Genomic DNA, 12,499 nt, shown 5'->3' with positions numbered 1-12,499 from the left:
TTGGCGGGCACCTGCCAGCTCCTTCAGCACCCTTGGGTGGATCCCATGCAGCACCATAGGGTTGTGTGTTCAAGTGTTGTAGTAGGTTTCTAACCGTTCCCCTTTGGATACGTGCTTGTAATCAGTTTTGCTTAATGCAAGTGTTGCATCTCTTGAAAGTCCAAGGAGGAAGAAAAAAATACATCTAGTAAAAGAAACCCTGCTTGGAATCTCAGTGAATAATCGGTCTATTGATGAAATACTGTGTTAGAAGAGATATGGGGGGTTTTGGTGTGGGTTTTCAAGCAGCGTGTGTGCCTTTCAGCTAGATGCTTTATGAAGGATTGCAACTTGCAGCTGAAGATTTTTAAAATTTTACTTTTAAAAATTTTTCAGTGTCTTGGCAACTGTAGAGATGGAGAGGGGTTGTTTTTCTTGAAGCTAAGTTTTTCTTCTTTCTCTTTAATTACAAGGATGAAGAAGATTCTTTTGTGATGAAAGCTATTATTCATGCCATCAATGATGACAATGTTCCTGGATTACAGCACCTTCTGGGATCGCTGACAAATTATGATGTCAATCAACCCAACAAGGTAGAGTGTGGGTCTATGCTGAGGTGGATGGGGGACTAGCTCTCACCCTGTTGAATAGAGTAATGTGGCTGTAATAGAAATGTAACACCTGAAATAAAAAAGAAATGTCAAGTGGATGTGGAATTACTCTGCCTTTCTTTAGGGGAAATTTTAATACGTTCTGCTTACAGTCTTCTCAAACTACCTCAAAAAAGGAGCACAAAATGTGTTTTTGAAATACTAAGCCCTTGAAAAAGTATTAATCTAATCTACTGAAAAGACCTCTGGTATATTAGATATCAGCCTTTGCTTTTGTTTGCAATTGTTTCTTATAGCAGATGAAGATGGATGAACATACATGAAGAACCAGACTGACGAAACTTAATTTGCAAAGCACTGTTAGGAGCAAATGTCCAATACAGCAGAAACTGGATATGTGAACATAGTGTTAGATTGTGCCGTTCATTTTTAGAAACAAAATGACTTGCCTACAGAAGTATTTCATTATCCTGCTATGCTAATGGAAGTACTAATGGAACTGACACCAGGGTTCTGTTGCTGGTTCTGCTGTTTAACTGTTAAATCATCTCTGCTCTGGTTTTTACTTTTTTTGAATGATTATACTGATATTCATTATAAAATGCTTTAAGAAGTATTCATGAAGAATACTGTAAAAGTGAAGCATTTATTATTTTCCTGTGAAGAGGTCCCAAACCTTTCAAATAAGAATTACATTTTTTGTTTTAATGCTGCAGCCCATTTAACTTTCTAATATGTTGCTGATGGGTTGTGTCTTTGAGATATTGTGGCCAAAACTTAGATATTCTTTCTGTACTCTTCTATTCTCTCTTTCAAGCTATTTAAAATGTAGTTACAAATAAATTGCAAAGGGGAATGTTCTTGCCAAATTTAGCTAACTGAAAGCTTAATGTTAGTATCCCTCCTTTGAAAAGCATGCTTTTAGTATGTGGTGTATCATCTAGTAAATGTGGCTTCACCCCCAAAATGTGGAAAATTGGTATGTAATAAATTTATTTGGACAAAGGGATGAATTATTTACTATACGATATTCCCTGAGGACTTCTTTGAAACTGGAGATCCAGAGATACGCCATTCACTGCCTTCATTTGATTCCATTTGCTTTTCTTAATGCTTGAGAAATTAAAAAACATTGTTCTTGCTTGTATTTCATTGTTAGCATGGAACACCTCCTCTACTCATTGCTGCTGGCTGTGGAAACATTCAGATGCTTCAGTTGCTTCTAAAACGTGGATCCCGTATTGATGTCCAAGATAAGGTCAGGGTTCTGCTTTGTCACCATTCTGTATAAGTTTTTGTTTTTCAGTACAGTTAGCATAGAACAAGCAGCTTGGACCAGTTTTTATTGAAAATAAAAATTCTGGGTTGTAGAGCCTGTTCTGTAAGTTATTCTCTGTAGCAAAAAGATAAAAGCAAATCTTCAATAACTTCAGTTGTTTCTAGTGTATATCTTCTGATTTTTGATCACTTTATTAGCCATTGTAATTTGAATAATCTTAATTAATCTCTAACTAATCTTAAAATGAAGTTCTTGCATATGAAATTGACTTGATTACTTCAAATTAGTGATTGCCCTAAAACAATTGGTGAACTTGTTTAGTATGGAATGATAAGTGCACATTTTAGTGATGGGGGATGGCACAACTAAAAATTCATATGTCACAAGGGCGTACACTTTGCAACAAGTGCTCTTTGAAAATGTCTTCTAATGATATATGGCTTATTTAAAGTGAACTTAGAACACTGTCTGCTTCTCAGCCTAACTGATGGTAAAGTAAGCAGCACAAAGGTGTTTATCCTGTGACTTCCTCAAAATCTCCCTTACAGGGATGAAAAGGATTATCCTTGCATAGAGTTAGTTATCCTGTTAATTATCCTTGCGGGGGTGGGGGAGGGGTGATGTTGATATGTGCAGTTGTTGAACCAATTTGAAGGAAAAAAAAAGTGAATATGTTGTTACGTTTGATTAGTTCATATTTACTGTTATGAGTCTGAGCTGTATCTGTGCACATGTATATGCATGTGTATCTCAATGACAGTTTAGAATTAGCATTCTAAATTGATCACTGATATCTATAACAAATCATTTTGGACAGGCTGGATCTAATGCAATCTATTGGGCTTCTCGACATGGTCATGTAGAAACACTGAAATTTCTCAGTGAGAATAAATGTCCTTTGGATGTCAAGGATAAGGTAAGAACAAAATTACTTTCATCTTTCATGCAGAGCGCCTTTTTTAATAGCTTTACGTTAGCAGGGAGAGAGGTCTTTCAATTGGAATGATTTTCAGCTGTGCCACAATCTTAAGAATGTGACTGGATTATTTAGTTGGGTTTTATAAGCTGACATGTAGGGCTGTGATAACACAGCTTTTAAGTAGCTGGATGTACTGATCATTCTTCTGATGGATGTTAACCAAACATGAATATAAATGTGGTGAGTACATGGTGGGTAGGTGGGGAAGTACAAACCTAAATTAATTTTCACATGAACACTTGGTTTCACATTTGGATCTCAGGGTAAGATCGTGATTCTGTTTTTCATTCCTCTTGATTGAAAATCACTTTTGTCTGACAAGTAAATTTGGCTGTTATTAAGTTGAGTATAATGAAGCTTAACAATTTATAGCTGATGAGCTGTTACCTTGTCTCTGGCAGTATTACTTGAGCAACATAGGCCCTAAAAGATAGTTGGTGTTAAAATCTTATACCATATCAATGTTTTTATATTAGCCAAAGCTCCAGTATAGAAGCAGCTACGCTGTGTGAAATGTAGTTGTTTTACTTTGTTCATGGAACTAGTGCAAGTCAAGGCATATTAGCAGTGTTAGTGCTCCACTCCTGACAGGACTACTAGAAGATAGGCTACTCTCTTAATAGAAATACTATTTCCTTTTAATAAAATTGCAACAAAAGTTTGCAAAAAATTATACGTAATGACCAAAATATGCCAGAACGCACCAAAGTGTTAGACCCATCCTTACATGTATGTGTACAGAGTTGGAAGGTAGTCTGAATAGAAATAGAATGCATGTTCCAGTGCCAATTGTGCATGCATCTGCCTCCTCATATTGCTCAGAAATCCCATTATGGCTGCAATCTTGAGCAAATTAAGTAGGAAAATGAGTTCTGGAAAAGGAAGGCCTTTGAAGAAGTACCTTGTCAGGTGGTGTGATAACTGTCAGATACAACTACAGTTTGTGATCTAGAGGTCTCTGCTGATTGTACCTTAATGCCACAGCTGCAGGGAGAGTGGAGTACCCTATGCAGCATACAGGCATTCAGGCTGTACGTGGTGGTGTATCTCTGGGGGCAACATACGAAATTACACTGGTATGTTCTTTTCTAATTGCAGTCTGGGGAGACAGCTCTTCACGTTGCAGCTCGATATGGGCACGTGGATGTAGTTCAGTTCCTCTGTAGTATTGGGTCCAATCCAAACTTTCAAGACAAGGTGAGTCACAGGCACTTCGTGTTTTACTTACACAAACACAGCTTTACTATGAGTGGTCAAAACTCTTAGTCTTGCCTTGGCATGTTTGAATTTGAAAAAAAAAAAAAAAAATTATGGAGGTTTTGATACCTCTTAATAAATGAAGACTATTCAAAAACAGAGTGCATGAACCAACCACTGCTGTACTCATAAAACAGATTTTCTTGAAATCTCAGATGGAGAAATTCCACATAATAAAGGTATGGGTGGTGCTGTGTGCCCTGTGAGTTCAGCTAACACTTTTTGTTAGTTGTTGCCTTGATTTCAGATTCTTTTTGTGAGGCATGAGAGATTTTGGAAGTGACAAGTGCCCATTACTGAAAATGGGAGGAGAGCTCAGGAGGGCTCCTTTAAATAACGTGTTTTTTTCTTTTTTTCTGTGAGCTCTGAATGGGAAACTTGTAAGAAAACAAGAAAGAAAGGGCTTCACGGAGGGGAAAAACAAACAAACGAACCATGCATTTAACCCAAATTTCATTGATAGTCTACTGTAGGGGGGAATTCCATGAGCCTTCCAATGTCCTGCATCCTCTAGGACTTTTTTATATTGTTTAAGCAGCAGCAAGCCAAAGGACCACAGGATGTGCTGTTCAACTTTTTCCTTGGATTTTTACAGAAACCATGAATACAGTCCAAATCCTCCAATATTATATCACTGTCTCTTCATTGTTCTTTGCCAAGTACAGAAAGGATATCCCATTTCTTAGAATTTGATAGAGTTACTTTTTCTGCTTGTTAAGCCTCTTTGCTTTGTACTGGGCTACAAAATCAATACTTTCAGTAGTTTCTTAATGGTGTTCCATGTAACTGTCATGAAGTACAGAGCTTTGGAGATGAAAATTTTGAAGCTTCCTTGGTTCAAACAAAAAAGTAAATTAGAAGCAGTCACAGCTGAAATCAACCAACTCAAAATGCATACAGTTTCAAAAGTTTGTTGTGATGTGCATTTAGAGGAGTCAGGTTTCTAAGTACCCAAGTCGCTGCCTACACTCCTAAATCATTTAGATGTGCTTTGAAGATGGTAAGCAGAGTGATCTGCCTCAAGCTACAAGTCTAGTGGGATTTTGTATCTCCTTGGCGAGTGATCTGTTTTAAACACTGGTTTAGTCCCTTAGCACACAGGATGTAGAATTTGCTTATGAATGAGGATCCGTGTTCAAGTAAGAGAGCCAAGATAGATAGCCTTAGCAGCGTGGAAATATCTAGACTAATATTACAGATGTTCAGGATATTGTCAATAGATAGCCTTATGGTGAGAAATACAGGCTCCCAGAATCCAGGTAAAGATGAAAATCTAGTGCGTCACTGTAATCACTTAGAGTGTCAGCAGGAATTACTCTTGCTTTGAGAATGTCAACATTTGAATTTACCACATCTTTCTACAGGGCTTATTTGGTAGACTGTCTTTTTTCTTACCTGTCATCTTCCTGTCTCTCTAAGTTAAGCTGGGGAATTGCTTTTCCTAGCATTTGTTTCAGCTCTGTTTTTCCATATATGTTTTTTTTTTCCCATATTGCTAGGAAGAAGAAACCCCATTGCATTGTGCTGCTTGGCATGGCTACTACTCTGTTGCCAAAGCACTTTGTGAAGCCGGTTGTAATGTAAACATTAAAAACAAGGAAGGAGAGACTCCACTCCTGACAGCATCTGCTAGGGGATACCATGATATTGTGGAATGCTTGGCAGAACATGGAGCTGACCTTGATGCAACGGACAAGGTTAGTTAGGGATGAATGAGTTGCCTCCAGAGATCATGAGTGCCACAGAGCTGTACCTGTGAATCGCTTCATGTGAATGTTGCAATCCAGCATTGTTTTTATGACGTGCGTTTTCTAAGTAATTCACACAGAGAATATGGATGACTGCAGTAGTCTGTAAAGTTGCCAGCTGATTATTTTTCAGTGATTGTTTCTTTCTGATTCATTATCACCTTATCTATTATCACCTTATGAATAACACTCTCTATGGAAAATGGAAGGAACATTGGGTTCTGTAATTGGCAGCAAGCTATTAAGAGAAAAAGGATGAAATTACTGTTTGCCTTTGATTCCTGTGGGTCAGCTGATTCACATCCATTTCTGATAAGCAAATTCCAGCTATTTAAAAATATGACTCCATTTGATCCAGAATAATTTTTTTTTGTTTTTCACTATGTGATCCAAACAAATTAGCTTTGCATTTCATTGCTTATACTTTTGCTATGCTAGTCCTTATAGCTAGCTTTATTGCTGATAGTTACTAGCTAGTAACTAAAGCACGTTCAGTAAAATGTTTTTGCTTCTAAAAGAAGTAAATGTTCTAGTTATATTGCTTATATGTTGTTCCACAGAGAGGAAGCTCTGTCTCTAAAGTGACTGATCACTAAGCAGATTGCTTGACTTTTACATCACAAACTTCTGTTAGTAAGCACTCGAGCGGTCTACAATGCTCAGCTGATTGTTAGAGTTGGTCACTCTCCCACTCCTCAAGGAAGTCTTTGGTAGAGAATGTGTATTTACATTTCATCCATTCCACTGCAAAGTCTGGTGGCTTAATATAAATTTGCTTTCATCCTGTAGTTGATTTGTTCTGCCAAATATTGTGCATCTCCCTGCTTCTACCCCTGCTCTTCCCTTCCACTGCCCCCCCCCCCCCCCCAAAAAAAAACATTTTGATTCTTGAGGCAAGGAGATGCACACAATTACCTTGAAACAATTTTGACTCTTAAAAATACTTTGATACTTCAATTTTTAGCAATAGTGAAATCTCACATACAAGTTGTCTTGTGATTTCAGGATGGCCATATAGCCCTACACCTCGCTGTGAGAAGATGTCAAATAGAAGTAGTTAAAACCCTCATCAGTCAAGGATGTTTTGTAGATTTCCAGGACAGACACGGTAACTCTCCTCTGCATGTAGCCTGCAAAGATGGGAATGTTCCTATTGTGATGACACTTTGTGAAGCAGGTTGTAATTTGGATGTTGCTAATAAGGTAAGTGGAATATTGGTACTGAACTACTATATTTAAGAGCTCACCTACTGCATTAGATGACCTTTTCCACTTCCCCTATCAGAATATTTTTTCTTCCATTTTTTATCTCTTGAAGAAGCCAAAAGTAAAGCATTAAATAATTCAAGTTGCAAACTTAACTGTTTCAGTTAAATAGATGATTAAAGGTCCATGAAGAAAGAGCCCAAATGAATTAATTATCACAATGTACTTTGCCACTAATGTTGAAGTATATACCAACCTCCTTCCCTAGCCACATAGCTTTTTTTTTTTTTAATGCAGATTACTTCTTAGGTGCTGAAGAACAGATGAAATGCTCTGGTAGCCCAAACAGCTGTTGATTTGATGTGATTTAATAATACTAAATTGCTTGTAGAATTGGAGACTGTTGCATTTTTAATGAAAAATCTGCTTTGAATTCTTCCAAATTTGTGAACAGATCTGCACTGTCACCTAACAAGTGATTTAATGAAGTGCAGATTCTGTTGCCAGTAATAAAAATGCATGATACGTTGGCTGGTTTATGTTTTTCTGTCTTGAGTTGATTAATTAAAATAAATCCTCATCAAACATTTATCTTAGAGTATAATAGCCTTAATTTATATGTAAAAGAAGTTGTCACAAGCAGAACACATGAATTCTCAGGATTAAAACGTCACATGTAAAATTATTTTCAAAAGTTGAAGTCAGCAGACTAAGTAAGGTTCTTTTTGGGAAGTGCTCTGTTGCTCATTCTTTTGCATACATGTGACAATTGCAGAAATACTTGTCAAATGATAAACCTCTTAAAATGTTGATTCCAAGGCATATTGCTGGTCTACTGCGAGGTAAAAAATGTGGGATGTCCACAACTGTAGTAAGCACGTTCCAAAGAGAAAGTTTAATAACCTGTCTATAAACTTCGAGATACTAGTGCTGTCTTGGCTGCTTTTCTAGTTGTTGCAGGGTGTGTGATGAGTAGATTTGATACTGTGCAGGTTTAACATTCTGGCTTTCCTCCTATCTGTGTTTAGGTGAAAGTAAGCTGTTTCAGGAAATGTTCATGTTGTTGGTTTGAGTAAGCTCAGCCATTACACTGTTACGACAAAAAGTGGAGCTTGGGGCTTGATATTTAGTTCCAGATGTCTTTCTCTGGCCTATTCAATTTTTATATGCTACCAAGTGTAAAAGCTTTTTGTAGGAATCTGTTATCACCTGTGATTTGTTTAGTTCCAGTGTTGTAGTTCCTTTGTTTTTTTTTCTAATTTTTTTCTATCAATAACATTTTACTAATTAACACTACCATTTATTACAAAAACTCTGACCTTCTCTACATTGGCTAGATGATTAAAGTTGTAGGGCGTTTGGCTTGAGGGTTGTCCAGTGAAATCAGCTTTTGCTTAAATAATTAAAATCGTCAGCTGCCAAGCCAAAAAACTTACAATAATGAGCTCCCCAGTCCTGCCTCTGAGCTTAAATATGATTGACTATGCAATTAAATCCAGATCCACTGCTGAGAACACATTTTGGGAAGGTGAGTTAATGCAGGCAAAGGCTGGATTAGCACCTCTTTTCATAAGTGAGAATGCTCAGCTGGCATCAGTGGCCTGGCCTCAAGCACACCATAGAAAAGTCTGTCAGCCTTGAAGTGTTCGGTGGATATGGGATCATGGTATAGGAGCTGTGATTAGATTTTGTGTCCTGTTATTCTTTTAGGAGTCAAGTATACTAGAGTGATTTTTAGAGTGCACTTTATTTGAAAGGGTGAGTTCAGGTCTTGCAAAATAGAGGATATTTATTTCTACTTGTCCTCTTCAGCAGTGAGCCCTGTAATGTGAGCAAATTAACATAATGACCATCTATCCTTGGTCCTCGAGTCCGGCATTGTCCGACGTTTGTGTAATACCAATTGAGAGCACTATTGGTTTCTTCCATGGACTACGTGCAGCAGAACATCATATGCATTTATTTGAACTGAGGTGTTGATTTTTGAGGAGCAAGCATCTCTTCAGTTTCCAGTTGGCAGAAAGTTAGCTTTGCCTTCTAATACTCTTTTGTGAAATAAGCATGTGAGTTTGGTTCTGAATGGAGGGTTAAAACAGGGAAAACAGTATGAAAGTAAGAAAATGTGTGAAGAAGTTGTAAGAGGGTTTACAAGCGTAAAATATATGATAGTGTTATTTTTAACAGTAGCTATGAATGCGAAAGACTAGGAGTGGCTGGCATGAAAACCTGTTGTCAGTGGGGAGGTTTGGGGGGAAAAAGTGAAAATGGATGAAGGAATACTTACAGCACTTTCCTTCTGTCACTGAAAGCACAAATTCCTTCATGCTGACTGCTTACATTCATTTCTCATGCCTTGCGGGGAAGGGAGGAAACTGAGGACATGTACTTTTCAGTAATACTTTGATTTGAATAGAATCCAGAGCTTTAAAGGTTAAGGACTTACTGTTGCTTAACTAGTTCACATTTCATTAAGCAAAACACAATCAGATTTATCGACACTTAGCAATACATTCTCAAATACAGCCCAAAAATGCAAAGGATTCCTCCGCAGCTGTGGGGAATTTAACTGTACAGTCATTTCCCATTTTTTAAGTACTCAGTCTAGACTTTTTTTCAATTGAGCTTCAAGCAGTTATGCTCAAGCAGTAGTCAAAAGCACTTTTTCTTACCATTTTTGCAAGAACCTTGCTATGTTTCGGTACCTATAATTGTATAATATGTTTGATTATTAGTCGTAAAAATTGGAAAGGTGTTCTTTGACTAACGTAACACTTTCTTTTCCAACCATTAGTACGGAAGAACACCTTTACATCTGGCAGCCAACAATGGCATTCTCGATGTTGTTCGGTTCCTCTGTCTTACTGGTGCCAATGTGGAAGCTTTAACCTCTGTAAGTATTTATGTTTCTTGACTGTTTTATGTATGATATTAGAAAATCAGTTAATCTTGGGGGGGGAAGCAGAGGTCAAATATAAATATATAGTGAAGCTAAAAAATGTTAGGCTGTAGAACATCCACAGCTTGAAAAGCATTATCTGTTGTCCACTTGTTCCTTTCTTACAAATTTGAAGTTAATTAAGGTACAGTATAGCTACCACTTCATCTGCAGAGTTTCTTCCCCTAAGAATTACTTGTAGTATTGTATTTTCTGTATGCAAAGTAGGCTGCCATCGTTAAGATAATTGTCATTTCACATCATGTACCGTTACTGTACAAATGTATAGTATATGTCTTGGATTTTTTTTTTGCTTTCAGGGTTGTTAAAAAGTTTCATTTTTATGTCGTAAATGTGTAGGTGCATAGATGAGTAAAATAGCATGCAAGTATCCTTGTAAAAACAAATCATTTATGTCAGATCAGTCAGCACCACTGCTTTCAGTTAGAACCACTCAAGGTATTTTTCTTTCACACTGCATTGAGAAACATCATCCTGACTCTTGTATCCATGGAAGGAATGAAGGAATCCGTCATCATACATACCTCATGCACACTTCGTGTTTACTAGGCATCATATACACCATGATGTGTGTTTTGAACCTACCAAGCACGTTTTATTTTTAGAAGAGTTGGGTCAGCTTATGCTGTTACTTGCTCTAACCAGTGCATTCTACTCAGAAGTAACTGTTGTTCTGTACATTGAAATCATGCTGTGAATTTGGTTTTAATTGAATCCATGTTTTACAAAGTTCTTCTCCATGCCAAGTATCCCTGAGATGACTGAAATGGAGAGAAAAAGGAGAAAACTTCTGTCTAGTTTGCTTTATCTATTTGATGAAAGTTACAAACACTTTTGTTTTTGTATACATTGAGCACTGCTTACTCTAAATGTGTATGTTGTGTGGGGAAACCTTTAAAAAGCAGTCATTGAAGCAAACAAACTTGAATTGTGGTTTGAATAAGCTTAGCATCTAAAAATGACATTTGGAAAACTAGATTGTAGATCGCTGTGTCCATGAATAATGAAATGTGCATGCGGTGGACACTTTGGTGTATTTTATATCTTTGTGACCTGTTTTCTCTCCTTCCCTGTTTTCCTTTTGGTATATCTCATTCTGTATGAGTATAACTTACCCCTACAGTGAACATAACAAAAGGATGCAGAGGGGGATTCACGAACTGTATTTGTTCATTTACGCCATGATGGCTGTGTTGGTATAATTGCCCTTGTTGCCCCTGTCCTTTGTAGATGAAAGTATATTCTATCTCTTCAGTTTATATCAGTGTGAAGGTGATGACAAAGTAAATTGTGCTGATACTAAACCTGGCAGGAGGAACACACTGAATATACATTAATATCCATTATTCCAGCAGTGTCGTAGGAGAGAGAAGGGAAGAGAAGAGGGAGGAAGAATATGTGGTGTTTTTAATAGTGTCTCAGTTTTGCATTAGTATGCTAGATGAATGCTGAACTATTCTGAAAAATCTTATTAACAGCTCTTTCAGAGCCAGTGTAGTAGAATTAATTGCCTTTTTCTTCGGTCAGAATGCCATTTCTGAGAAATTAACTTTTTTAGCACTGTTAGGTAACTATGTACTGGAGTATGTTGTCTCTGCCTCCTCCCCAGGTTGAAGTCTGTTTTAATACTAGTTCAGCTTTGAATTTGATTGCATCAATGTTAAGCGACCTTAGGAAATCTCATGTTGCTGGAGCATATATATAACCTTTTCCAGTGTTCAAAAATCACCAAAACCCTTCTAACTGCTATGTGCTGTGCTATCGGTCACCATGTTCTTGACTCCTGATCATGGAAGTTTCTAAAACTGTACCAAGCTTAAATTGATGCTTGCAAATGGCCAGTTAAATTCAAGACCATCTCTTGCAGTCATAGCTGTCTGGTTTGCAACAAAGGAGCCAGTCAGCGGTGGTGATGAAATTTATCACCAGGTTTTAAATGAACTTCCATGGATCCTGTAACCAAGCCATTTTCAGATGCCAGTTTTGCTTTTTCCAACCTCTACATAAACTGTACTGCTCAAGAAAGGTCAAACAGGAAAATAACTTACTGAAACCCATCTGCTCTTTTGCTTGTGTATTTATTTTCTAATTCTTGTGCTCTACAGTTCATCTTGCAGTGGACTTCCAGAGAATTAAACAGCCTTACCTTGCTCACTGTTTTGGACAAAAACAGAAACTTTATTTTCTGTTAATTTATTTGTCAAGGAAGCAACTCCTTTATTCACCTGTCATCTCAATCAATACATTGAGCTTCCAGATCTGAGTCAAAATTCTCAACAGAAATGTAAACTGAATTGCTGGTATCCATCAATTTCAACATCTCAAAATGTTTACTGGGGGGCAAATTCAACCTAGAGTTCTATCTGATTCAAGATTAAACAGCTATGCTATGTCAGAGAGCTAGCCTTGAGCGCACAAAACTTGGTATGGAAGTATGGAGTGAGCCCTGAGTCATGACAACACCATCCCACTGCTACATGTTGG

General features: G+C 37.3%; 1 protein-coding gene across 2 annotated transcripts in view; it reads left to right on the top strand.

Annotated features, from left to right (window-relative positions):
* The window catches only part of DAPK1 (death associated protein kinase 1), an 89,647-nt gene that overhangs the window by 59,990 nt on the left and 17,158 nt on the right, over positions 1-12,499 (top strand). For both annotated transcript variants that reach the window (XM_083818797.1, XM_083818796.1), the window contains 7 exons: positions 453-572; positions 1,750-1,848; positions 2,687-2,785; positions 3,947-4,045; positions 5,605-5,802; positions 6,859-7,056; positions 9,851-9,949. In XM_083818797.1, coding sequence (XP_083674923.1) covers positions 453-572; positions 1,750-1,848; positions 2,687-2,785; positions 3,947-4,045; positions 5,605-5,802; positions 6,859-7,056; positions 9,851-9,949 — 912 coding nt within the window. The remainder of the gene's footprint in view (positions 1-452; positions 573-1,749; positions 1,849-2,686; positions 2,786-3,946; positions 4,046-5,604; positions 5,803-6,858; positions 7,057-9,850; positions 9,950-12,499) is intronic.

This window comes from Anser anser (assembly GCF_964211835.1).
Source record: "Anser anser genome assembly, chromosome: Z".
Classification (NCBI taxonomy): Eukaryota; Metazoa; Chordata; class Aves; order Anseriformes; family Anatidae; genus Anser; species Anser anser.
The sequence above is the reverse complement of the archived record's forward strand: the minus strand, read 5'-3'. Positions and strand labels throughout refer to the sequence as shown.